A 26,423-nucleotide genomic window follows, 5' to 3' on the forward strand; every position below is an offset into this window, starting at 1 on the left:
ACACCCAATGCAATAGACTGAAAGAGTGTAACCTGAAAGTACAAAGTACAACCCTTAAACCTTAGGGTTGTAGGGGGTGTTCACACCCGAACATGATAAGTGCCCATAAGTGTGTAACATAAGCACATACGAAAGGAGAGAATAAGTCTAGGGGAAAAAACCTCTCGTGCCGAGAGTAAAAAGTGCCCCAATGTCCTAGTGATCATCAACACTCCTCTCTAAGCGTAGGCGTGAGTGAAACCCAACATAAAGAAACCTAGGTCCTTGATCAAAAAGCTTGTCATCAGAAACAGGTTCACAAAGGGAAGATGAGTTTAAACACTACTTCATCAATTCAATCTCCAAAACCTCCTATGCTGAAACCTGAGCAAAAGTGGGCTTCACAACTTGATCAACAAGATACCAACACTCGCGGAGAGACATCTAACTATCCTGGTGTTTATACACCCTTTGAGATTTCACAAATTGAGTACAACTTGACTCTCATGTATCTCACAATCCCAAGAAGCCATTGAAGGTAAACATGATCTTTTTCCTTTGGATGTTTCCCATAAATCTAAAGATATTGCAAGATCGTCAGAGTCACCATTAGGGATGGGCCCCCCTTTTGGTGAAAGAGATCAAGAGTATGTTTCTTTCTTCCAACCTAATACATCTAGTATCTACTCTAGTGCAAGATACACAAGTTTCTACTTCTACCCTTCTTTTGTTACTTCTACATCCATGCAAGATTCTGGACCAGGTTATGATTCATGAACAAGATCAATTTCAGTTTACTATGGCATAAGTCTCAAATAGAACCAATTTCTATATGTAAGTACACAAAGAGGTGCATATGAGAAAAACTCAAATTTTCCTTCTTCGAATTTTGCTTCTCATTGTCAATCTAAAGTAAGGGCATCATCATCATCATTTCAATGCCCAAATCATTCTTCTCCATTTACATCTAATTTTCAATTTTTTCAAAGATGAGTTTCCATTCACTTCTACATCTTCACCGCAATTTCCACTCCCACACATCCCACCCTTCTCTTCCATTGCACCCACATCTATATTTACATTATTTTCCACATCACCATTCACCATTCCACCAGTCCAACCACACACCACACTCCAGGGATCCTCAAACGTAGGAACATCTTATGCTTTAGATCCTTTGCTTTTGCACATCCAAGTAGTGGTAGGTAGACTGGTGGTGGGGATTTATTCTCCATGGGAATATAAATGCATGACCGCATAGTTTGCCAATACGACAATATCTAGTGGGCCATTCTATATCTTTTTCGCCATGTGAACCATCCACAAGTCAATCACCTCCTTTAGGGCACACATCTAGAGTCACCATGCTAGGCAGTTTGATGCCTCATGTAGCAACTAGCTACCCTCCTATCATATGCCACCCACCTATCCCCCCTCAAGCCATCCATCCATCTGCATCAGCCAAGTATGCATTTATGGATAAGACTCATTTGATAGGTCTAACTTTACCGCTTGATCTAATTTGATGAGGCATGTCCTAGATTTGCAGGGCTTGTGGAAACTTGTTCAAGGGCAGTCCAAGGAAGAAGTGTATGATCCCAAGATCCATCATGTCAAACTCCTATCTCAAAATTTCCCAAGTCTAATCAACCTCCTAAGTATAGCTCCCTATGATGATAAGATCATCCACATACAAGATGAGCAAAACACACCTATCATGCTCAACCTAGTAATAAAGGTTGGGGTCATGAGTCAATCAATGGAAGCCACTCTGTAGAAAGAATCAATCAATCCTCTGGTACCGAACTCTACGAGCCTACTTCAAGCCATACGTTCCATGGCACAAGAAAACCTAGAGGCTATGAAACATAAATCTCCTCCTCAAGGACACCATTCAAGAAGGTAGATCCCCCGTTGGTTCTCATATGACATAGTTCACTCTTGGAAGAGCAAAAATGCCATAGCTATAGTGAAGCTTATGCAAGGTTTTATGCCTGAATTTCACACCCAATTACAACACTTTGACCTTGCATGTGAGCATTGGCCACATCTTGTCAACAGCTATGCACCTTGCAATCATACCCAACATATCAACCTTGACCATGAGATCAAAGAGTTCACAATCGCTGAGAGGGATGATTTAACTAGCAAGTTAACTGAGTATCACTGGTTGCTCTCGCTAAGTTTGCTAACAATAGCTTACCCAAGTCAACTAATGATCAAGTCACTTTGTTCATGGATAAATTGCCACAAAAATATTTCAACTTCATTCAATAAGTCATCTCATAGCCCCATTACCCACCTTATATGAATTTAAGTGTCAACTATTGCATTACGCTTGTCTACTTGATCAATTTCATAAGAGAACCCAATATTTAGAGGGCGCTTTGACTTCTCAAAAGGTGATGTACGATGGTGGAAAGAACAACACCAAGACTGAGTCAAGTAGTGAGAAGGAAAGTCACTCCCCTCTAGGATTGAAACCAGGTTAACAAAATGTCCCCGGAAAGAATACACACTGCCAAGATCACCAAAAGGCCGGCCATTTTGATTATGAATGTTGCTCAAAGTCCAAGGGCAGTCCGCTCAAGGCTCACGACCCTCCTCCCCATCTAGGAACTAGAGTACATCAATCAAGGGCCCTTCAGCCCCACCTCCATAGCTGAGAGGGGCTCAATCTCCACCTCAGCAAGGTAGATCCACTGCTCACAATCACATGACAGCAAGTCCATCTACTCCCGCTTCACCTAAGGGGTTATCTGATTCGTTTACCAATGCCACTATTTTGAACTTTGGTCCTCAGGCACTCCTTGTCTCCCTTCAAGATAGACTTGTTAAGTCCCCATCTATTTCAAAGTTGCCCTCTCCATTGTGTGCACGACTAGAAGCAATTGAGCTAACTTTCTTTAAAGATCCTTCAATCCATTGGATCGTGGAGCCTTCTACTAGTTCAAATGTTGGTGACACTAACCATAGACCAATCCCACCTCCCACCTACATATCTAATGATTTTTGCAAGGCAAAGAGCTTCTCTCCTCTATTACACATTTCTCCTCTACTTTCCTACATCTTTAGTGTATCTACCATTTGGTAATGGAATGATTCCAAAACTCTCCCGCCTTGCACTCACAAGCACTTTTCATTGAAGTTAAGGTACGCGCAATTTATGGTCTTATGTGATATTTTTACTCCTAACTTCTCTTTAGCAGGTTGGTACTAACCCTTACAAGACTTACCAATTGATCAAATCAAAGACTTGGATCGCCCAACACTTCTTGGTTGCCCTTCATGGAAGCGACTTCCCACTCTAGACTAGCAAGGAGTCCTCTTCTCTTGAGACGGAGTTCTTGCCTCATTTGAGACAACCTTGAAGACCATTCATTTCACAAGTTTTCAACTGAACATGCAATTCACTCTTCTTCTTTGGGTGCTTCTCTTTTTCCCATTGATATCTGTCTCATCGACATCTTGGGGAGAGAGAATTCTTACTTGTCCTTCCACCATTCAACACTGAGAGAGGGCAGTCTTCTACTCTTGGTGATGACAAGATTTTGATTGCAATTTGCTTCATAGACATTGTTATTCTCATACATCCACATCATCACGATGACTATGATTGTAAAAGGGCGCTTGGGAAAGTGAACAATTCCCTTGCAAGGGTATTGTCCAAGTGACATAGTTGCATAGCATTTTGCATGAGTATGATGTTTTGCTTTGCCCTTTGCATTACCCCATGTATTGGCATTCTGTTCTTGTAAACATGCATCTATGCACATTTATCTCTTTTCAGTCAGAGAGTGGTCAGCTCTGGATTCACATATTCACAACACACCACATGGCAGTCTCCCTAGGCAATCTCTCTTACCAACTTCTACACACAACCCCCCATATTTTTCTTCTTCATCAACACCCACAAGTGGTCGGGTTACCTTGTCTCTTTTGTGATGTGTTGGATCTGACCATCCGTTATCATTCTCTCCCAAGGCACAGTTGCTTAATAGGACACAAACCATTACTCAAAACAAAACCACCAAAAAAAAAACAAATAAACAAACGAAAAAAAAAAGGTTCAAAGTGGCTCCATCCACCTTTGCAGGCTCTAGTAGGCCACTGGGTAGCTGACAAGCACCCTTTGTCTGATGCCTTGGCCTAACTCGAGTGACCCTTTGGTCTCCCTTGGTAAGATAACCATCACCTCCTTGGTAAGATAACCATTGCCTTTGTAGTCTCGGTAGGTCACTGGGCAGTGGACACCCTTTACCTGATGCCCTAGCTGCTTTGGAGTGGAATGCTTGGGAATAAAAAATAGGATGGAGCTATCTTGACCGTCTCGTCGCAGTTCCAGTTTTGGGCCTAAGAGGGGGTGTTGAGTTTAAAAATACATTCTAAACTGATTAGCTCTTGATTATAGTCTCAAAACTCAAATTAACCAATGTTTCATTAAATAGTATGCATTGCTAGAGAGGGTCTATGTCCTATAAGCTAGACCCTGATTTGGGAATCCTCTATAAATGGACAGACTACCCACCACTCAGCCCCTTCTTGTTATTGCAGGTCCTCCTTCAATTGGCACCCACACTACATCCAAGCATTGCATTTGCTGCTCGTGGCAATTTCCAGCCTACAAATACCCGTTCCCAGCCACTACCCACATTTTGACCCTTCAGCTGTTTGCATTTACTGCAGCTTGACCCTCTACACGTTGGGGTTGCTGCATACAGCTGATGCCAGCCCTTCTAAAGCATACTAACAGCTGTGTTTGCTGTCTACACCAATTGCCTTCATCTCCCTGGCAGTTCTCAGCCTGCTACCTGCCATTCCATGCTACCACTAAGTATTCAGCCCAATCTTGACTCTACAAATCTACATTTTGCTACTGCTGATCACATTCGGAGGCTACCTGCTGCATTTTGAGATCCATCAGAGTACAACACACTCACCGTCTCATACTCTCTCCCTTGGTCCTAGAGACAGAGGAGTTCAGGGGTCAATATTCTCTTTGCATAGTGTGTTTGCTGCTTTGAGCACAGTATATATTCAGCATTCATTCATTCATTGTCTCCTTCAATATTCTGAGTTATCCTAACCCTAATTGTGTTCTTTACGGCTCTGTGCCTTGTCATCCGATTGTATTTGTTATCTATAGACAAGTATTTCTTTACAGCCGGGATGATGAACACACACTTGTGGCAGCATCAAGGATGGTGAGAGATTCCGTGAGATAGTGATGAGGTTGAGTGATGGTGATTGGCAGCTGAGCCACAATTACAATGGGAATCACATACTTGGGAATGAAAGTGGCCTTGTCCCTTGATCCCCTTTTATAGAAATTTTGGGACATCTATTCTAATGAAAATTCTCAAGTTCCATTGCAATACCTTTTGGCCTTGTATAAATTAGCCAATATGTGAGGATTGTACTTAATCTAATTTTTCTTACCTTAACATTGGAAAACTCCAAATTCTACATCACAAGAGCCACCCCTCCTTGGCTTTGCTAGTAAAGCATCTAGAGGAGCCAGCATCTAAATGAGTAAAGAAGATCTATCTCCTTTGTTGGACTATAAAGGTTCGTCTCTAGGATGGTGCATGAAGTGGAATCCCTACGGCCTCAGCTACCACAAAGGTTGCTGCTCTGACTAGCCTACTACCTAAATTTTTTGCAAACCGGTGAGGTCAACCTTCATGGCTTTTTCTTTTTAGTTTGCTAGATGGGAGGGAAAAAGGTAGTGCGGTGGCCCCTGAAAGAAAGTAGGACAGCTTCAAAGGAGTAGGGGGGAGGAGCAGGGTGCAATGGCTCCTGCAAGGACAAGGGACAGGTCAGAAGGGGCGGGGTGAGGAGAAGAGGTGAGGGGTGGAGAAGAAGAGATAAATGAACGTGAAAAGGAGGAAGCACAATACCCTACAAGAAGGGCATGAGACTACAAGCAAGGCAGCAGGTAAAGACATCTGTGCCTGTAAGAGGAGAGAGCCGGTGGAGGAGGAGGTAGGGCTAGCAATAACGAATACAGATGACAAAAAGCAAAGAGCTCAATTCCAATTCTCGGCACGCACGTTATCTCTAAAGCTTGACACATAATAGATTCCAACTTAAGAAACACTACCATGCTTGAAATTAAGTGCATGAGGTCAATAAGACATTCACAAAAGAGGAGTTAAACCATCTCAGTTATACACAATATGGTGATTGTAGCACCTGATTGTTTTAGCATCCCTAAACTTTTTGATAGGGACCAGGTACAGTCTAGAATTACAGTACAAAGAATCTAACATTCGAGGAAGTGATGAGGAGAGATATTAGCTGCTATTCTTGAAACCAGAACATATTGAACAGCTAAATCAAGGGTCAGCTATGAACCTGGATTCCCTGGAATAAAAATAATCTGCAAAGATGGAGTTTCTGCATGAAGATCTATTATCTCGGCCATGTTTCTGAAACGAGAACAAACCATTAATACTCGGACATTGATGTACAAAGTCACCTCTACATTATGAACAGTGTGAAAGCTTAGCGAAAGGACATACCCTGCCATTTGTTCAATTCGCATGGTCTGTCTGTCATTCAACGTGCTTTTCCCCATAGACACTTTTGTGCAATAAGTTTTACACTTTGCTGTCCTGCCATACAATGACACTTGATGTGTTCAGACACTGTTATTGGATGATTGACTCAGGTTTTGACAATCACCTTCAAATCAGTATCTTCCCAAAAATTGTCTAGTCGTTATGAGCATACTAAGTACATGCATTTGCTTCCTCTTCATTGCAATTAGTGTTACTATGTTCTAATCAAATCTTTGTTCAAGCCCCTCATTACATGGACAAAAAGAAATTTAAATCGTAAAGAAAACTAAATATAACAAGAAGGCAACAAGGCTTCTGAGATACTGCACTCCAAATGCATGGTGGACAGTTCATATTGAATCCCAGTACCAGGTGTTGATTGCAAAGGGACAATACTTGTTACTAGTTTTCAGTTTTTCTTGCTGATGATCAAGTGACTAAGTCCAGTAATTAGAACCTTTCAGATTGGGACCTTTTGGGTAAAAGTATCAAATACCCCAACTTGTTGATAAGCTTGCCATCTAATGAAAGATTGGAAATTTTGTTGCATTGGCTGGTGATAGAAGGACTGAGAGCAATCATTGGCATCCAGTATTTCTACAACTAACAGCAGTCAGATCACCTTGTCACAAACATATGTTTCTTGAAAAACGTCTCTCCACTTGCCAAGATGCAGGCACGGAACACAAAGATCTTTGCCAGAAAATCAGGAAGCTATTGATTCGTTCCAATACTTTGCCCTCCTGCTCCCAGAAGATATATAGAACAAAAACTTCGAGTAGCTTGAAGTGGCTCCTGTGCATTGTTCAATAATTGTGTCTGCACAAATTGAGCCAAACATTTCCCCTATCAAAAGTCGCAAAAATACGCTGGTATCAACTGATATCAACCAAATGCAGTGTCTCTTAACCAACTTGTGTGTGTGTGTGTGTGTGTGTGTGCGCGCGCTCGCGCGCGTGTGCGTGCTATTTTTGGTGAGATGCAAGTGTGCAGCTGTATATGCACCACGAAACTTCCATCAAAGGGCTGCTGTGTGCGTGCAAATGGCTGCTTATCCTAGGGTGCATAATCCATTTGTCTAGAAACTTTAATAATGCTGCTTCACAATTGGATAACTCTTCTGATCACTTTCTACTGAGAGAGTTAAATGGAATGCTCTTATGTGTGATACTGATGCTTTGGATCTTTGGAATTCACAGTTTGATGTTCAGTGAGGTTACACTTATCATCATAATATGCACACTGCATAGTGACTATTGGGATCGATCGGATCAATGGTAGCTGCTCAATGCTGCAAATTGTGATTTGTTCTCTTGCAAATTATGGATTGATTATGGTATGGTCTTATCATATCATGTGCCCCTTTGGCTTGGCTTGTGCTTCGGCATGGATACTATGGATGATTCCTTATCACATGTATACATTGCTTGCTAGTTACTAACCCTTAATTTTTCACATGATTTGTTTCACTAGGAAGTACGTCATGTTATTGAAATCTCCGTCTTCAATTAAATAATGATGCAAACTTTGAATGGCATTACTTTATTGAGGGCATTCAATATGTCATAAGAGATTATGGAAAATATTATACGGACATCCATAGGTGGTTGGTGCAAGAACCAAATCACTGTTGAAAAGTTTACATAAAGCAGCCAACTTGCTAGATCTTGGTGCATCAAAATGGAGGATTTGGCTCAGGCAAATACATGCAGCTTGTTGATCAATGATAATAACGCAAGAAAGTTGTATAAATGGCAGTCTAGAGCTTGATGTATGAGAGCAAGATGCCACCCAGGCTGCCACCTGCATAAAATCTGAAATGCACTCCACAAAATAGACTGTACAGTGTGAACAGGCTGAGAGTAGCAGTCAATGAAATGATTAAGGCCTAGAAATGCTAATCCCCATCTGATGTGTCTGTAGTGAAGGAAATTGACACACAAGGAAGACTTAAAGGCTATGACAATGTGACAGAGCTCCTAATGTCCTTGTTTGACTCAAACTAAGCTTCACAAGCAGTGAACATGGAACAAGATACAAAATAGCATGTCTGCACACACTCCCTCTTAGATCCTAGGTGTGGTTGAAGGTGAGAAGCTAAAAATCTGATGAAAGATTGAAACATCTAAATATCGATGAAATCCATTGATGAAATAACTAGCTGAGTAGTATGACCTCCTCTCCAAATGAGAACCCACTAATAGAGGTGGCTATAAGATGCCAAAGAGAGTGGAAGGCCTCAAAAAAGTGATTCTAAATGCATCCATCCAGGAAAGGGATATTCCAAGTCTTTGATCTGATTGGAGGACAATAGCGAGGAGTTATTGAAGGCACCATAGAGTATTCATGTAAAGAAATACTTGTCTATAGATAACAAACTAAATCATACAACAAAGCACAAACTAATAAAAAAACTTAATAGGGTTAGGGTAACTCAAAGGCAATGACCACAGAAGATAAATGAAGAATAATGAATAAATACAATGCTCATGCAGCAAACACACTACGCAAGATGAATATTGAACCTTGAACTCGTGTCTCTAGGACCAAGGCAGAGAGAGTGAGTTGAAGAGTGTGTCATCCTTTGTATAGATCCCAAGACACAACAAACAACCTCCGAAAGTGTACAGCAGCAGCAAACGCAAATCTATAGAGTCTAGATCAATGTCAAACAGGTTTTGAACAGCTTGAATAGAAGGCAACACAGTGGAAACTGTCGGTAGGATGTAGAGAACTGCTATAAACAGCACAAAGCGGCAATAATGATGATGTGGCAAGCTGGCGACAACTACTAGATTGAAACACAGGCTGTAGATGAACCAGGCTTCTTTCTTGGCAAGGGTGGTCGTAATCTGATTTAACTCGAATTATAGCAAGCATTAAATACACTAATCTAGAAATAAGCACCCTACTATTTAATCTTGAATAGTCGACACCTGATTGGCCCCAACAATCAGCACCCCTTGCAATATTCCTTTATCTTGAATTGCTATAAGTTGAAGTACACTGAGATATAGAGGCTGATCTCCTTCAATCATCAATATGAATGTCTGTCATAAGTAATCAGCACTGCTTGGGTACAATTTGCCCCTTGATTGTACAGCAAATTGAAGCTTGCATTGGGTCTTCAATATCTCACATGCAGGCCACATAATTGGAGAATGGGCTACCCCTCAAATCAACTACAAATAATACCTTGAGCTACTACAGCAAGTACCTAGGTCTTTGGTAATTGAGCACACATTCAAAGGTGGCTATGGAAACCCTAATGGTTACTTCAAATTAGGGTTTCAAAAGCTATTTCTTCAATTGCTCTTCACCAATGGCTGGAATATGCTAAGAATTGTTAAGGGAATGTCAAAGGATGAGAGAGGATCAATTGAAAGAAGTATCTTTTGAACAATAGATTTGATGGCGCCAAAAGCTTCGAAAGGGGGTGTAAAACCCTAATGCAACTAACAAGCCCTCTTCTTCTATCACCACCTCTCACCAAGGCAAAGAAGGAAACCTACTACCCTTGTCCTATCATGCGTGTGCGATCAGTTGTTGCCTCTCTCAAAGCTCATTTAGCAGCAACTCCTTCCTCCCTCAGCCTCTACCTCTAAATGCTAGACTAACTCTCAACCAACCCCCAAACAGCTCTTGTCCAATTTGCATGGATAATTTTCGCAAGTGGTAGCTTGGTTTGCATTTCCAGCATTGATTCATTAACTTTCATAATTTAATTTTTAACTATCATGAGAACATGAAATTTTAATGCTTTGCTTAGCATTTGATTTAAGTGTTGATCATATATGCAAATGTGAGATTCACGTGAAATATGCAAGTTAGTTATTTCACGATGATGGAAAAAAGGTTTTAAGGGGCTGGTGAAAGTCTATTCCAACCATTGTGAGAGAGGAAGAGGTTGTTAGAGAGCAACGAGATGCTACTAATGTGATTTGCAACCACCAGGGACCATTTCTACAACAAGTGACAATTGTCTGGAGCCCTCAAGGAGTAGGTGACAGCAGCCCAAGATCCTTCTAGTGCAGGTGAGAGTATACAACGAGAGGCAACAATCTTTCTAGTGGTTCTAAGCTATAGATGACAGCTTCCATGGCTATTTGGGCAAGGCAGCAACAATTTTTCAGCATTTCTCGCAATGAAACTCTGAAATTTCTCTCTACAACATTGTCTCTCATCCCCCAACCACCTCTTAAGTTATCTCAACAAAATCCAATCATTTGAGTCATCAAAGGTGGAGATATTTGAAAATCTCTGCTATAAACCCTAATTTACAGCAAAAATTAGAATTTGACAACCACCTCGAGATGCTTGCTCAGAATTGAGAGCCTAGGACTTAAATTCTAGCTTTTAAAATTGAGGAATTTCAGGGAGATTCAAGAGGCTAGTCAACCAATATCAAATTTGGGGCTGAATTTGTCTTTCAAGGAGCAGGGTGAATGCCAATCCCCAAGCAAACCAAAGGACAAATCGGTTTGGAGGCTTGCTAGTCAATTTTGATAGCAAGTGGCACTTCGATTAGCGAAGGAGGCCAGAGGACCTTGGTTATACTCCATCCATTTGCAAGAAAAGTTAAAGAAATACTTCAAGGGGCACCGGTTTTGGGGCCAATAAGTTGTCCATTGTCCAAGATTAAAGAGGTAAAGTGTGCATTTCAATTTATGTGAGTTAATTACTTGCTGTAATTAGTATTAAATCGGGTTAGAAAAGCTCTATTTGAGAAGGGAGGTTGGTTTCAGCTGCCCTACATGCCCCCCCCCCAGCTTGCTTACCCATGCAAGAGGTGACGTCTAACAATTGTACCTCCACATCAGTCACAATGATGGTCTGCAAGCTCTCCACAAACTTGGAGACAATCTCATTCTTGATAAGGGAAAGAAACATCAATAAGAATTTAGTGAAGCATTCAAGCAAGTGATGAAACTGTCCACATCCTCCCCTTGTTTCTTCTTAAAGGACTCCCAATTCTTTTATTGCTGCAATTTGTAGTCTGTTGGAGTAAAGTGTTGAAAAATGGCCAAACATATCTTGGCTCGAGTACTCATTGCATGTGATTTTAGATACAACTCCCACCATAGAGCCACTCCATCTTAAAGAGACAATCCCTCTATTTGTCATACCAAGGCAAGGGCTGTATACATCTCCTTCACCCACGTGTAGACAAGCTTCCAATCTCACTTGCCATTGAACTTGGAAATGGTTAATTTCTTCACCATTGCCGCAAGTTCCTTCTTGGTGAAAGAGATGCGAAGACCCACTACATGGTTAGGGATAGATACAAAAGATGGTCAAAAACACTCGAGGTGGCCCAAGGCATCCCATTGAGAAGGATTGAAGGTATGGGAAACATGAGCAAGGGTAGGTCAGTGCTCTCACCCAACATGTTCCAAACCCTGATGTAAACTTCGTGGTTAGGATACTCAAACCAATAGCAAGGGTAGGTCAGTGCTCTCGCCCAAGCCCCGATGTGAACTTGGTGGTAAGGACACCCAAACTATGCAAGCCCTTTGATTACTAGTTGGTGAAGAGTTGCGACACAAACCACCGTTCTAAACACTTTGTCCATTGAATCCAAGTCAACACTCCAACTTGCACTACATCGCCCCATGTCAGTGACATTCCCTCCGAGATAGGAGACCATCAAACAAGAGAAAGTCATCTAACTTTGGAGAATAGTAAGCCCTTGCCAAACCGGTACCACCTCCGTCATTGCTAAGTGTCTCATACAATGCATCCATGATCGAGGGGCGGGGATCCTTATAATTAACTATAGAGAAGCAACGATCTTTTTTTTTTAATATTTGATCAAAATGCTCCTCACCTATCATCGAGAGCTGTAAGACTTACAATCCTAATGCACAACTTAACAGAAGAGGAGAAACCATGAATGAAAAATATTAGATATGATCAATGCCCCACCCTTGTAAGGTGCCACCAATGATCCATGGTGCTCAAAGTTATAAGACCCCCATTATGAGGAGAAGCCATGTGTGAGCACAACGGACATTAGTTGGGTCCTAACATGTATGTCAAATGAGGCCTATGTGACCAGATAGCAAAAAGGTGACCTTTGTGGATCTAGCCTTTGGGTTAGATAGAGTAGTTGTGTTAGTAGCAACTCAAAGCACAATCCATCCAATTGCAAGATATGGGAGTTATCACGGACCCCTATTTAGGGGTCCAGGGGCTGCAAAAGCAACCCTTGGCTTGCGGGTCTTAGGGGGGCAAGCGGCCCACCTAACAAGGGTCCGAGGGCAATGCTCCCGGTTTGACAGCAAAGGGAATATTCCCTAGCCAACTAGAAAAGGTTCATAATATGATCGGACATACCGACCAGACTACCTTCCCGGGCTATAAAAGGAAAAACCCTCTAAAGCCATCATTAATCTATCTTTCACCCAATCAGAGTTCTTCCAACTACCCTTGAGCTCTTCACCTATCATCCATCATCTAGATCGCCATCTAAGCTTCACAGTAGAAGCGCACAAGTGGACGGAGCCACCTTTGTATCAATTCATTTGAAATTAAAGCGATCTCTATTCTTCTCATATTTGTTGTGTGTTCTCTACTCCTTGCTCAGATTCTGTCAAATGTGCCGTGTAATTTCTACATGGTATAAAGCCTAGGGGGCTCTGAGTGAAGAGTACGTGAGAGGTAAGGGCTTCAATAGCAAAGAGGAGAAATGTCGTTTGCTACATCAAGTAACAAAACTCGCGCATCAGGTGGTGCTACTGTTGTATTGGCAATTCAAACACTAAGCTTTCATCCACCAACCTTCGACAAAGGCAAGTTAGATAGTACAAACTATACTTTGTGGAAATTTAAAATCACAACTCTCATTGATTCTAATGAGCTTCAGGAGAGTACAAGGGATTGATCCAGAACCACAACCCACCCCCGATCCATCAAATTCGAGTGTTATGATTCCTCTAAATGCAAATCTTTTACAAGCTTGGAAACGAAGGAGCGCAAATGCATTGTATGTCTTAGTTACAAGTTGTTCTAATAGTGTTTTGACCTTAATTCACCATACAACCAAGGCATCAGAGGCTTGGAATTTACTAAGAAGTCAATACAAAACGTGAAACCAAACAAGGATTCAAAACTTGGGGAGAATCAACTAGCAGCAAAGAAGTTTGCTAAAGGAGAGACAACTGAAGCATTATCATTGGATCAAGAATCTGCATGACCAGATGGCTAGCACTAAGATACAAAAGACTAGTGAGGAGTGAGCTCGAAGGTGTCTTCGGATTTTTCCACCAAACTTTGATGTATCAGTAACTGCCCTAAACACTCAAGTGAGACCCCAAGCTTTGATGTTTGAGGAATTTTATGCACTATTAACGGAGGAGTTGAGGCTCAAAGCCCAAGAAGGTAGCAGCAACGAAGATGCTGCATTCTCTACCAATGCGAAGGGCAAAGGTGGTTTCTCTACCAACAATGACAAAAAAATGAAGGGTGATAACAAAAAGTTTCAAGGAGAGTACTTCTCTTGCAAGAAGAAAGAACATGCAATTACAAATTGTCGTATCAAGAAGACAAATGAAAAGAATGGCACCGTGAAGACTAAAAAAAATAAGAAAAGCAATACGATTGAAGTAGAGTTGGAGTTATTTATAGCGACCATTGAGAAAGTGTGTTCCTCGGTGCAAGAAATATCTAACACTAACTCATGGGTATTTGATAGTGGCACCTCCCGTCACATAACCAACAAGAAAGGTTTATATAGTTCTATGAAGCCTCTATAAAAATCCATCACTATGACAGTTGGGAATAATCCAAAATGCCCTACTGAGAGCACAAGTACTATTCCCTTTGTTACTGCAAATGGTAAACTCAAAAATCTTTCAAATGTGTTGTATATTTCAGAGATTAAGAGAAATCTACTATCAGTTGCTTCTATGATTGATCTTGGCCATGAGATGAGATTCACTAAGACAGATGCAGAAATTATTCATAGTATTGGTAAAGTTGTCGGCAAAGGAGAAAGAAGGAACAACCTATATGAGCTAAGTGCTCTAATAGCCACCGCTAGTATGGACATAAGTATTTTGACATGAAAGATTTTGTCGCATTGATTTTGCAATGTTAAAGGAGATGCATAAGCAGGGTATGGTTACTCACCTATCTCTAAACAAGCAAGAGAGAAAAGCATTTCCCTAAGAAATCAAGAATAGAGCTAAGGCTTCTCTAGAGCTAGTGCATACTAACTTATGCAGTAAAATGCCTACAAAAGCCTTGGGAGGATCTTCTTATTTTATGTTGATCGTCGACGACTACAGTAAGAAGATGTGGGTATACTTCCTTCATGATAAGACTCAAGCTTCTGGTAAGTTCAAAGAATGGCTAAAACTTCTTGAGAATGAAACAAGGTAAAGTATGAAGAAGTTTAGAGCAGATGGTGTTGGTGAGTTCAACTCAAAGGAGTTCAAAAACTTTTGCAAGATTAAGCATCAATTGACGACGCCTCGTACACCTCAGCAGTAAAATGGCATTGTTGAACACCAAACTCGCACCATTGTGAAAATGACAAGGTGCACGCTTAAAGGCAAGATTGCCTAACCAATTTTAGACAAAAGCTGCTAATACTATAGTCTACATTCTCAATCGGAGTTATACAAAGGCTCTTAAGGGCAAAACTTCTCATCAGGCCTATTCTGGTAAAAAACCGTCTGTCTTAGATTTTAGAACTTTTGGATATGAATGTTATGCACATGTTCCGAAGGATAAGAGAAACAAGTTAACTCCAAAAAGCATAAAATGTATCTTCTTGGGTTATAGTGATGAGCAAAAGGCTTACAAATTGTATGACCAAGAGGCAAAGAAAATTATAGCAAGCCGCAATGTGATGTTTAATGAAAATCCACATACAGTGGAGGAGGAGAATATAAGTTCTTCCACTTTATCATCCAACGAAGAAGTAATCCACAATAAACCTATTCCAAGAGTTGTCCCTACCCTCAAGGAGGAGGAAGTATCATCTTCGGATAATGAGAAAAAAGTTCATCAACTTGCAATCACACCACCGGAAAAGCCACCATTGCGAAGGGGTGAAGTAGCTCTATGATCACAGTAATTCTATGCCTACTACAACTAAAGAAAAGGAAAATGGACCAAGGAGGTCACTAAGAATAGAGGAGCAAAGAAAGGCTTCTGCTCACATCATCAATATGGCCTTGATGGCTGAGATTATAAGGGAAGTAAAGGAGCCAGTAGACTTGGAAGAAACACTTGCAAATCCAGCATGGAGAGTAGCTATGCAAGCTGAGTATGACAACATAATAAAGAATGATACTTAGGAGCTAGTAGATTGGCCAGAAAAAAGGAAGATCATTGGCACCAAGTGGATCTAGAAGGTAAAGTACAAGGTTAATGGCAGCTTAAAAAAGTACAAAGCTAGATTAGTTACACAAGGATTTTCACAGGTTGAAGGATTTGATTTTCGAGAATCATTTGCTCCAACTGCTAGTATAACCACTATGTAAAGTTGGATGCTACTTCAATGGAAATTAACATAGGACTAACAAGAAATGCTGAATTAACAAGAAATGCTAGAAACCATAGCTTGCCATTTCTTAGTTCAAGATGTCTTACAACCAAGAATTACAAGAGATGTTGAAGCTATGTAAGCTTGAGAATCAATTGATAATGGCTGCTGCAAGGAACTCACCCCTTACAATGGTGGGAAAGGAAATACCTTCAAGCTCCAAGAAGTGAAAATGTACAAAAATGATTAAAAGATGATTTACATTGGTACCCTCTTGCCTTTTATACTCGAATCCAAGCTAGGCTAATTTCCTAATTAAAGCAACATAAAAATTGCTTTATTAGAATCCATCCTTGCCCAAAAAGTTATCCTCAAAACTTTGAAAGGGTGAAAGGACAAATGAATGGTAAGTGGTAAGAAGTGAGAAGCCAATGCTGAATATCTTTGTTGAAGTTGTCCATTGAAGAAGATAATCTTCCATTGAAAAGAATCTCCAAAATAAGCTCAAAACAATGGAAATCTGGATTGCTGTCCTGAACAGGGTAGTGATAATAAATGACCCATAACGTTTGACTGAAATGGCAAAATGTCACATTTGAGGGATAAAAATGAAGTATACTTCATGAGGTATCCATCCATATCATCAAAATCCAAGTTTGATGTTGGCAGGTCAATTATTTTCATGACAGAAAATTAATACAGCAAGCTGTCCACTGTGCAATGAACTAACTATCTTCTTGAAGAAGCCATGGGAACTAATCCAAATAAGTAGCATGTTGCCAAGATGATTCTTCCGTAGGTAATCCCTTCCATTTGACAAGATATTTCGTAACAATACGGTTCCTTAGAACCTTCTCTCTCTTGCCAACAATTCTTTTGGGCTCATAGATAATTAAGCCATCTTCATCAAGAGGAGGTAGTTCTTCAAGAACTTGTATGTTAGGTCCAATGTACTTCTTGAGTTGAGACACATGAAAAACATTATGAATGCGTGTGGTAGAAGGTAAATCAAGTTGGTAAGCAAGGTCCCCAACTTTCTTAATGATTTGATATGGACCATAATAACGATGAGCAAGCTTATTATGTCCACCCTTGAGAGAAGCATAACAAGATTTAGGTACTTTCAAGCATACCCATTCTCCTTCTTCAAAAGCCACATGCCTTCTTTTATCATCCACATATGATTTCATTGTCTCTTATGCCTTCCTGATATTTTATTTGCACTGCTTCATTAAGGCTTCCATTTTTTCCAACTCTTCTCTAACAAGAGGATTCACTTCATCATGAAACAATGCTGAAGGTAGTTGGACTTTATATCCATATAATGCCTCAAATGGTGACATACCAATACTCATATGATGAGTATTGTTATAACAGAACTCCGCAAGATGAATCCAATGATCCCATGCATTCTATGTATCATGGCAAAAGTGTCTGAGGTAGATTTCTAACCATTTATTGACCCGTTCAGTTTGACCATCTATTTGTGGATGATAGGCAGTACTTGGAGTTAGTTTTTGTACCCATGGAAGTAAATAGACTTTTCCAAAAATTCCCCATAAACTTGGAATCCGTATCAAAAACAATCTTCATAGGTAATCCATGAAGTCTGAAAATCTCTTCCATGAATTGATCCGCCACCTGTTTGCTAAATATTGGACTTTAGTAGGTATGAAGTGGGCTGATTTCGTAAGACGATCAACCACAACAAAAATACTATTCCAGCCCTGCTTAGTGGTAGGAAGTCCTGTAATAAAATCCATGCTGATATCAGTCCATTTACCATGTGGAATAGGCAAAGGCTGAAGTAGACCACTAGGCAATAGATTTGAGTCTTTATTCTGTTGGCATAGTAAGCACTGCATCATATATTCCTTGACATCTTTCCAAAGTCTTTTCCAATAGAAGCATTTATGGATCTTGTCAAAGGTTTTAAACAATCCAATATGTTCTACCAAAGGAGAAGAATGCATCTCCTGTAAGATTCGAGATCTAAATGATGACTGAGGGGTCAAATATACTCTCCTTTAAAACCAAAGAAGTCCATTTTGCCATTTGAAATTGGGAAATTCAGATCCATCATCTTGCTGTAATTTCTTCACAATATTGAAAGTGTGCTTATCTAAAAGATATTCTTCTTGAATGTCCTGGATCCAATCCTTATGTATGGTAGAAATGCTAGAAACAGAACATGCCCACATCCTGGATAAAGCATTAGCCACTACATTATCCTTGCCTGCCATATAAGAAATCTCAAAATCATATCCTTGAAGTGTAGCTAACCACCGTCTTTGTTTGGAGAAAGATTTAGCTAAGAGAGGACATATTTCAGCACACGATGGTCGCTCTTCACCTTAAAATGGCTGCCATAAATGTAGTGATACCACTTCTTGATGGCATGAAGAATGGCTAACATTTCCTGCTCATAGACATGGAGCTCTCTTTCTTTATCATCCAACTTCCTACTTTCATAAGCAATAACACCATGGTCTTGGCATAAAACAGCCCCAATACCTCTGCCACTAGCATCAGCAAATATAGTGAACTCCTTGGAAAAGTCCGGGCACACTAAAATAGTTGCTGAAATAAGTAGACTTTTCAGCTCATTGAAACTCTTAGTGGTTGTAGTATCCTAAAAGAAAGCTTCTTTTTTCAATCTATCAATAAGAGGAGCTGCTACATGGGCATAATTCTTGATGAATCTTCTATAGAAAGAAGATAGTCCAAGAAATCCTCGTAGTGAAATAGAATTCTGTGGTATAGGCCAATCCTTGATGCACTGAACTTTCTTTGGATCAACCATAATCCCTTTCTCACCAACTATATGACCCAAGTATTCTACTTCATCAACCATAAAAGTACACTTGCTTTCTTTTGCAAAGAGCTTGTGTCTTCTCAGGGTAATAAGGACTTCTCTGACATGCTTCAGATGTTCATCTCTATTCTTGCCATAGATGAGAATGTCATCAAAGAATACCAAGACTGGTTTATACAAGAAAGGCTACAAAATCTTGTTCATAAGAGCCTGGAAAGTTGCAGGTGCATTTGAAAGTCCAAATGGCATAACTAGGAAGTGGTAGAGACCTCTTTCTGTTCTAAAAGTTGTCTTGTACTCATCCCCTGCTTTCATCCTGATTTGGTGATATCCTGACCTTAAGTCAATCTTTGTGAAAACTCTTGCATCTTTGAGCTCATCCAACAAATCATCAATACTGGTTTATACAAGAAAGGCTACAAAATCTTATTCATAAGAGCCTGGAAAGTTGCAGGTGCATTTGAAAGTCCAAATGGCATAACTAGAAAGTGGTAGGGACCTCTTTCTGTTCTAAAAGTTGTCTTGTACTCATCCCCTGCTTTCATCCTGATTTGGTAATATCCTGACCTTAAGTCAATCTTTTTGAAAACTCTTGCATCTTTGAGCTCATCCAACAAATCATCAATGCGGAGAATTGGATACCTGTTCTTTATGGTGCTCTTGTTTAAGTCTCTATAATCAATACACATCCTAAATGACCCATCTTTCTTTTTGACAAGTAGTACGGGAGAAGCAAAAGGTGATTGACTAGGCTGAATAAACCCCATTTTCAACAAGTCTTTAACATGTTTCTCTACTTCTTCTCTCTCATACTTGGATAACCTGTAAGGAGGTTTGTTGATGGGTTTAGTGTCAGGCATTAGATCAATAGGATGATCTACTTCTCGCTAAGGAGGCAATGATGTATGTGGCTGAAATGTATCCTTAAACTCTTCCAAAAGTTTACATAGACATGGATCTTGCTTCTTAGGTGAAGTAGATTGCTGATTTTCATCTGCCTTTGATAGAAGAAGTGTGAAAATGCAAGACATAGCATTAATTTCCTTCATCTTCTTCTTATCGATTATTTCCACTTGCTTTCTCTCCATGCCATTTAGTTTTACTTGCTGCCCATTCTAAGTAAACTCTATGAACATTTGATTTAGATCCAAAGAAAATTTTCCAAGCTATTTAAGCCAATCGCAGCCAATGATGATATCAATAGGACCCATTTCTAAGACAATCAAGTCCATCATAATAGTGCAAGTCTGTGATAATTCAATAGGAGTCTGCCAGCATATCTCTTTACTCAACTCTTGGGCACCATTAGCTACTTGTACTTTCAGTGGAGCTTCTATCTCTTGAGGTAGTAACTTCAGCTCATATAATGATTTGGCATTGATAAAACTATGTGTGCTACCCGTATCAATGAGAATATGGGCAACCTTTGAATTTATAGTGCCTTTAAGCCGAAGTGTACTTTCACCTTTACAACCCAACCATGCATCCTGAGATATGGAATATAACATGGGCTGCCAAGTAAACATAGAAGAATCATCAATCTTTGATCCACCAGGATCAAATGGACCACCTGGATCATAAGGAAAATTACTAACCGGCTCTAATTCCTCCTGTGTGTCTTGATCATCATGCTCATGCATCTCATCATAAGTAGGAACTGTCTCTACTTGCAAAAGATATCCTTTTTGTGTCTCCTCTTCATCAGTCTTCAATATTCAGCATATTAGACTTTGCTATATATCCCTTGCACTTCTGCTTGCACTCAAGAGACCATTTCTTCCCACATTTGTAACATAGACCCTTGGATTTATCATTAGGAAGTGCCTTGTTACTGTTGTTATTGGGATATTGCCTATTTGCACCTTCAGCCCTTTTGAAATCTTCTTTTGGATCAGCATTATATCTGAAATTATTGCCCTATTTTGAAGCATATGCTGTAGGATAGGTTGACACATTGCTGAATTATTTTAAAACCTGTTTTCAGCTCTAAATCCTTCTCTTTGTTGGCTGAACTGCTGTCCAAATCTCATAGGCTGATTGGACATTCCTGTTTTGGGCTGAAATGAAGTCAAATCTCTTCTATACTTTTGGTTGTACCTCTCAACATATTGAATGGCTGCATGAACATTTGTAGGCTTGGTTGCCTCTACTTCAATTGAAAGGTTTGGATCAAGACTAAAAATGTATTTCTTCAATTTGGCTGAATTGGAAATGCCTTCCACATATATGAAGAGGTTTAAAAATTGGCTGGAATACTCCCTCACGATGGAACCCCTTTGCCTAGGATCATACCATTTCCTTTCAAGCCTTTCCTTCTCCATTGGTGACACAAACACTTGAGTCATGGCCGATTTGAAGTCCTCCCAAGATTGAAAATTCTCTCCAATCTTGCTCATGTATCTCCACCACGTATGCGCATAACCCTCTAGGTGTAGGGCTGCATAACAAATCTTTGCTTGATCATTACATGGGTAGAGAGTGAAATACATTTCCGATTTGTTGAGCCATTCTTCAAGTTCGATCGGTGAAGAGTTATCTCCTTTAAAATTGGATATATTGATCTTGTCCTTGTATTCCTTGACATAATGATAGTGCTGCCCATTATGGCTGGTATATCCAAAAGATTGTTGTCTATTAAAATGATCACTCATTGCTTGCTGTCCATGATTATGTGTAGATGAATGTTGTCCAGTTTCATTATTTCCAAAAGATTGACGACTAAACAATGAGTTTCCATGCGAATGTTGGTTATGAGTGGATATCCCATGTGGCAACCTATCTTCTTGATCTTCAACATGCTAGAAACTCTCTCCTTTCCTTGCTTTATCATGTGCATATTGCCCTTGATCATCTCTTGCATGAGGAACTTGGATATGTTGAGAACCAAACTCTTTGTAAAAGGGATGACATCCATGTACAAACTCATTTCTGTCATCATACAGGGAATAATCTTGCTGTCATTTATCTCTTAAACTAGTAAAGTTAGGCCTATTCCTATTCCAAGAATTGGTATGAGGCTGAACTGAATCATTCACCTTAGAAGGTCCTCCATGTTCAAAAGTTGGTGGTATATGCTGATGGCCTGTTGGGAACCACACATTACCATGAACAATAGGTACATCTTCACCATGGGAAAGTGGATTGCCTTGCAATTTATTACCCAAGTTGCTGAATATTGTGACCAGTTGTCCAAATTTGGCATCCATTCTATAGCTTTTTTACAATTTGCTTTGATAACTGTTGGAAGTCATTGGAATCATGGGTGACATTTGCTTCAATTCTGGGCTCAATGTTACAGGGAACCCTTGGCCAATGGGCCTCTTCATTTGTTGTACTATTGCCCATAAATTCTTGTCCCTGATATGTGGCTCCAATGGTAGGATTAGCTTCAGCATGGTAATCTTCTAAACCTTCGTTAATGGGCTCCAATACCTGATCTTTCTTCTTGTTCCTTGCCATCATGGAAACTGTGACAATTCGGGATTGCCTGATAAAGAATGGTCCATATCCAAAGCTATTCTCCTCCAATTTAAGTGCTTGATAGCTCCACACGAATCTAATAACACATAGATATACCAGATTTACTGAAATAACAACTTTGGAAGAGGTATGTGGTTGCTTTGGATCAAAACAGTGTACCCTGTCAACCAGTCCCAGTGCTGTCTACAGTGACCACCTGTCACTAAAATGGCCAAAACTTTTAATCCGCTGGTCCAAATGAAGTGTTCTATAGCTAGGTCGAAGCTAACTTCGTCCTCTACACATTGAGCATAAGAACCAATATTTCAAAGTGAAATATCCCATTTCTGTAATTGATTCTTTATGACTGTCCAGTATTAGACAGCAACCTGTAATAGCCTGTAAGTTCACTGTTTGTACCCTGTTTCAAACCCTTTGGTCATAGATCATCAAAAACCACCTGTGAGCACTGAAGTATGACCTGGAGGCTCAATCATCTATCTCGAATCAACTTCTAAGTACCTGTAGACCTGTATATCTGATCAAAAATGTCACTGACTGCCCTATTTTGCTCCGTTTGGTACCATAAGCCTTCACGTCTTCATCCACTCTTTCCAAAGTGGTCTTCCGTGGTCCACCACCTGTGGTGAGAGATAAAACAGTAGGACGGGCAGCTAAATGGGCTCTAACACTCTGGAAGGTTGTGCATCCCTACGGAGTCGTAAATAGCAAGGGAGGGTCACCTCTCTTTTGTCTTGCTATCTTGTCCGACTTCAACCTTTTTCCTCAGTCGGAATATACATGGCAGAGCTAGTGTTCTAACAATCAAGGCATGATATGCATGGCTAAATTACGATTTTGCCATTTCATGGTATGCAAGAATTGAAAGGTAAAATGTATGAAAAATGAGGATGAGAAAGGTTTACCAATAGTAATCAGTGACTCACTGATTTACTATGCTCACCTTTTACAATTTATTGGGTATTCTCAATGGGTTGAATCACAAAAGACCACAAAGTTAGAGGTTAAGCAATTCTTTAGCATCAATGAAAGGAAATTGCATGAGTTTATAATATGGGGTGATCAAGCAACAAGGCAAGGAGTAATGATTCAATCAATGTCAATGGGCTGATTAATCAATCAATTCACGCTTGGTAACTTGAGCATTATGGTTCAATCAATCAATGATGAAATTGAAGCTCAATGTAATCAATCAATAATCAATCAACAATGCAATAGTACTCTACTTAACCTCTCCTTCAACAATAGGAAATGCAACAACAATTCAATGAAGGTTGGAGAGATTTAAGAAGAGTAGTAGGAATACCTCTTTCAATTATTGAAGAAGAATACTTGTTTGAGTCAATCCTCAATCACAAAGATTGATAGATCCTCCTCTTGAATAAAACACTTGATCATGAGAAGAGTAGCGCCATAACCAACTCATTAGCTTCAAATTTAATCCAAGAATGAAATATAGATCAAGACTTCAGCTCCATTGAATAATATAGATGATAATCCCTGAAATTTGAAGCCTATTTGATGAAGATTTCAGTAAATTGCTTCAATCCCTGACATAGTTGCAATCCAAGAGAAAATTGAGCTTCAATCTTGAATACATTGCTTGGATTCTTCAATATCTTGAGTGGTTGAAGTAGAAGGAAGATCCTTGGAGTGTTTTAGAGCAAATGTCACGGGGACGTGAAATTTTGAGATGCTTTAATCTTGCTAGTAACATTTGATTAAGTTACTAATCAAATGTGCAAGGTTGTTTAGCACATGTGATGCACATGGCAGTTATTTCATGGGAACGGGCCAAGGACCCTAAGAATGCAGTGGGTATTACAGGCAAAAGTTTTGTTAAGTTATGCCAACTGGGTTTTGATGGTGGTCAGTTCATCCTAGGTTGGACCCTAGGACAATTGTTTGGCCATTAAGTGTCAATGGTGACACTAGGGACTAGCATTAATTAATTAATTAATGCTAGTCTAAGGTCAACAGAGGTTGGGAACGACTCCAAGTTGCAAATGGCCTAGCCAATTTCATTCCAGATGGGCATGTTTAATTTTGGGCAGGGTCAAAAGGGCTGAAATTAATTTTCAGAATTAATTAATTCTGAAAAATTAATTTAATGACTGAAAATGCATTAGAAAGGCTGCCACTTGGCAAAACTTTCCCATGCAACTAGGAAGAAGGCTGTTGGAGGGTGGTGGAAGCTGAATGGCAGCCATTCGAAGCTTAGTGGAGAGAGAGGAGGTGATCAGATTTGGCTCTGAGAGGCGACGACAATTGATCGCGCGCCGCGACAAGACAGGGGGCAACAAGTTTTCTCTTCCGCCTCAAGAGAGGCGGCAGTAGGAGAGGAGGGCTCGCCAGCCGAGCTACTGTTTTACCCCCCTTTTGAAGCTGTTGGTGCCATCAGATTTGTCATTCGAGCTACGAATCAGAAGATACGTTTCAGCTGATTTTCTCTCATCTCCTTCAATCTATGCTCAAGTATTCTCAGCAATTCTCAACCATGGGTAGCAGAGTATAGCCAAATTTGGTGGACATCAGAGAGTTTACTGCTGTAAACCCTAAATTACAGCAATAATTAGGATTTAGTAGCCACCTTGGGACCCGTGCCATCAGTCAAAGGCATTGTACACTGAAATCAGCACCAGAAATTCGTGGAATTGTGAGGATTTCAGATGCCAACCCATCTATTGTGAATTTGGGGCAGCATGGTTGGGTTTCCATTAGAGCAAGTCCTAGGTGAAAATCAAGGGGCAATTTGCCCGAATGCTTTGCTGATTATTTGAACAGCAAGGGGCTTTTGAATCAGCCAAGGAGATTGTGAAATCTCGGCTTGTAATTTATCCATCAGCAATTGGAATTAAAGAAATACCGTAAGGGATACCAGTTTTGGGGCCAACAGGGTGTCCACTGTCCAAGTTTATGAAGGTAAAGTGAGCATTTCAGTTTATGTTCATTTGCTAATTGCTGTAATTAAGTGCTTAATCAAGTTAAACCACCCTATCCGAGAAGGAAGGCTGGTTTCATGGTTCCATTGCCGGGATAATTACTCTATCTCTTGATTTGGTGAGCCCGAGGCACCTGATTGCAAGCCAAAGCTTTGTGCTAGTGCTGATTTTTGTGCTCAACTGAGAAATTACAGCAACATGTCTTCATATAGTGAGATGGAATCAAGCAGTGATGATGCCTCTCAGTATGGACATTCTCATGGGAATGAAGGAAATGCAATGCCCAATCTTGGACAAGGCTCTCATGATGGACAACAAGCTAAAAATGTTGCTATTGGGCAAGATGCAAGGCCTTCAAGCCGTCATGAGGTAGATGACCAGCAAAGTGAAGAGGAATTTGATGACCAGTTCAAGAATTGGATGAGGACAGCAGTAAATCTCTTTGTTGAATTGGCAAAGGATCCTCAGTTCACCTGATTTTTGAATGCTCCGAAGAAGGACAGCAAGGGCAAGAAGAAGAAGTCAACTTCTACACCTTCGGGACAGCAAGATGCACCGAAGGTAGTGCCAAATCCTTCACTTGAAGCTCCTAAAGAGGCCAATGAAGCTACACAATTGGTACCTATGGGGCAAGGAATACAAATGCAAGGCCATTATGGAAGTGCCAATCCAATGGATTTTGGACAGCCGCACATGCATGCTATGATGGGGCAGCCAAGATACTTTGGTGGTAGCACGATTTTTCATGCAATGGTTGGCCAAGGGCCGCATACGGGAATGCATGGCATAAATCCCTATGGTATGCAGCAGCCAATGCATGGTGTGCAAGGCCCATTGTTTTCGGGTATGGCTGGAAATGTGCAAAACCCTATGTATGGTAGCATTGGCTTGATGCCTGGGGCACAAAGTGGAATGTTTGGCAATGCATCTGCACCCCCGAATGCTTATGGGGCTCAAGGAATGATTGCTGGTCATCCAAATGCTTCATTTGGGCTTGGTCATGATGTAAATACAGCAAATGCACCCTTTTTGCAGCAGCCAGTGTATGACAACTTGACTCCCAAAGGGGAAGCAAAAGACTATGATGAGGATGGAAAAGCAGTGAAGTTTGAGTCCTTTAGTGGTGCACAAGATAGGCTGAAAGCTTTGAC

At 40.4% G+C, this 26,423-nt stretch overlaps 1 protein-coding gene across 4 annotated transcripts in view; it reads right to left on the reverse strand.

Moving 5' to 3' along the window:
• LOC148029718 (alpha/beta-Hydrolases superfamily protein) overlaps positions 1-26,423 on the reverse strand; it is a 118,170-nt gene that overhangs the window by 67,278 nt on the left and 24,469 nt on the right. For 3 of the 4 annotated variants that reach the window (XM_087686033.1, XM_087686030.1, XM_087686031.1), the window contains exons 2-3: positions 6,504-6,596; positions 6,337-6,410 (exon numbers count right to left, since the gene is read on the reverse strand). In XM_087686033.1, coding sequence (XP_087542159.1) covers positions 6,337-6,410; positions 6,504-6,596 — 167 coding nt within the window. Of the gene's footprint in view, positions 1-6,336; positions 6,411-6,503; positions 6,597-7,164; positions 7,362-26,423 lie in introns of all 4 variants that reach the window. The other variant, XM_087686032.1, reaches the window with a different exon arrangement.

This window comes from Lygodium microphyllum, chromosome 10 (genome assembly GCF_053477565.2).
Source record: "Lygodium microphyllum isolate KBCC chromosome 10, Lygodium_microphyllum_v1.1.10, whole genome shotgun sequence".
NCBI lineage: Eukaryota > Viridiplantae > Streptophyta > Polypodiopsida > Schizaeales > Lygodiaceae > Lygodium > Lygodium microphyllum.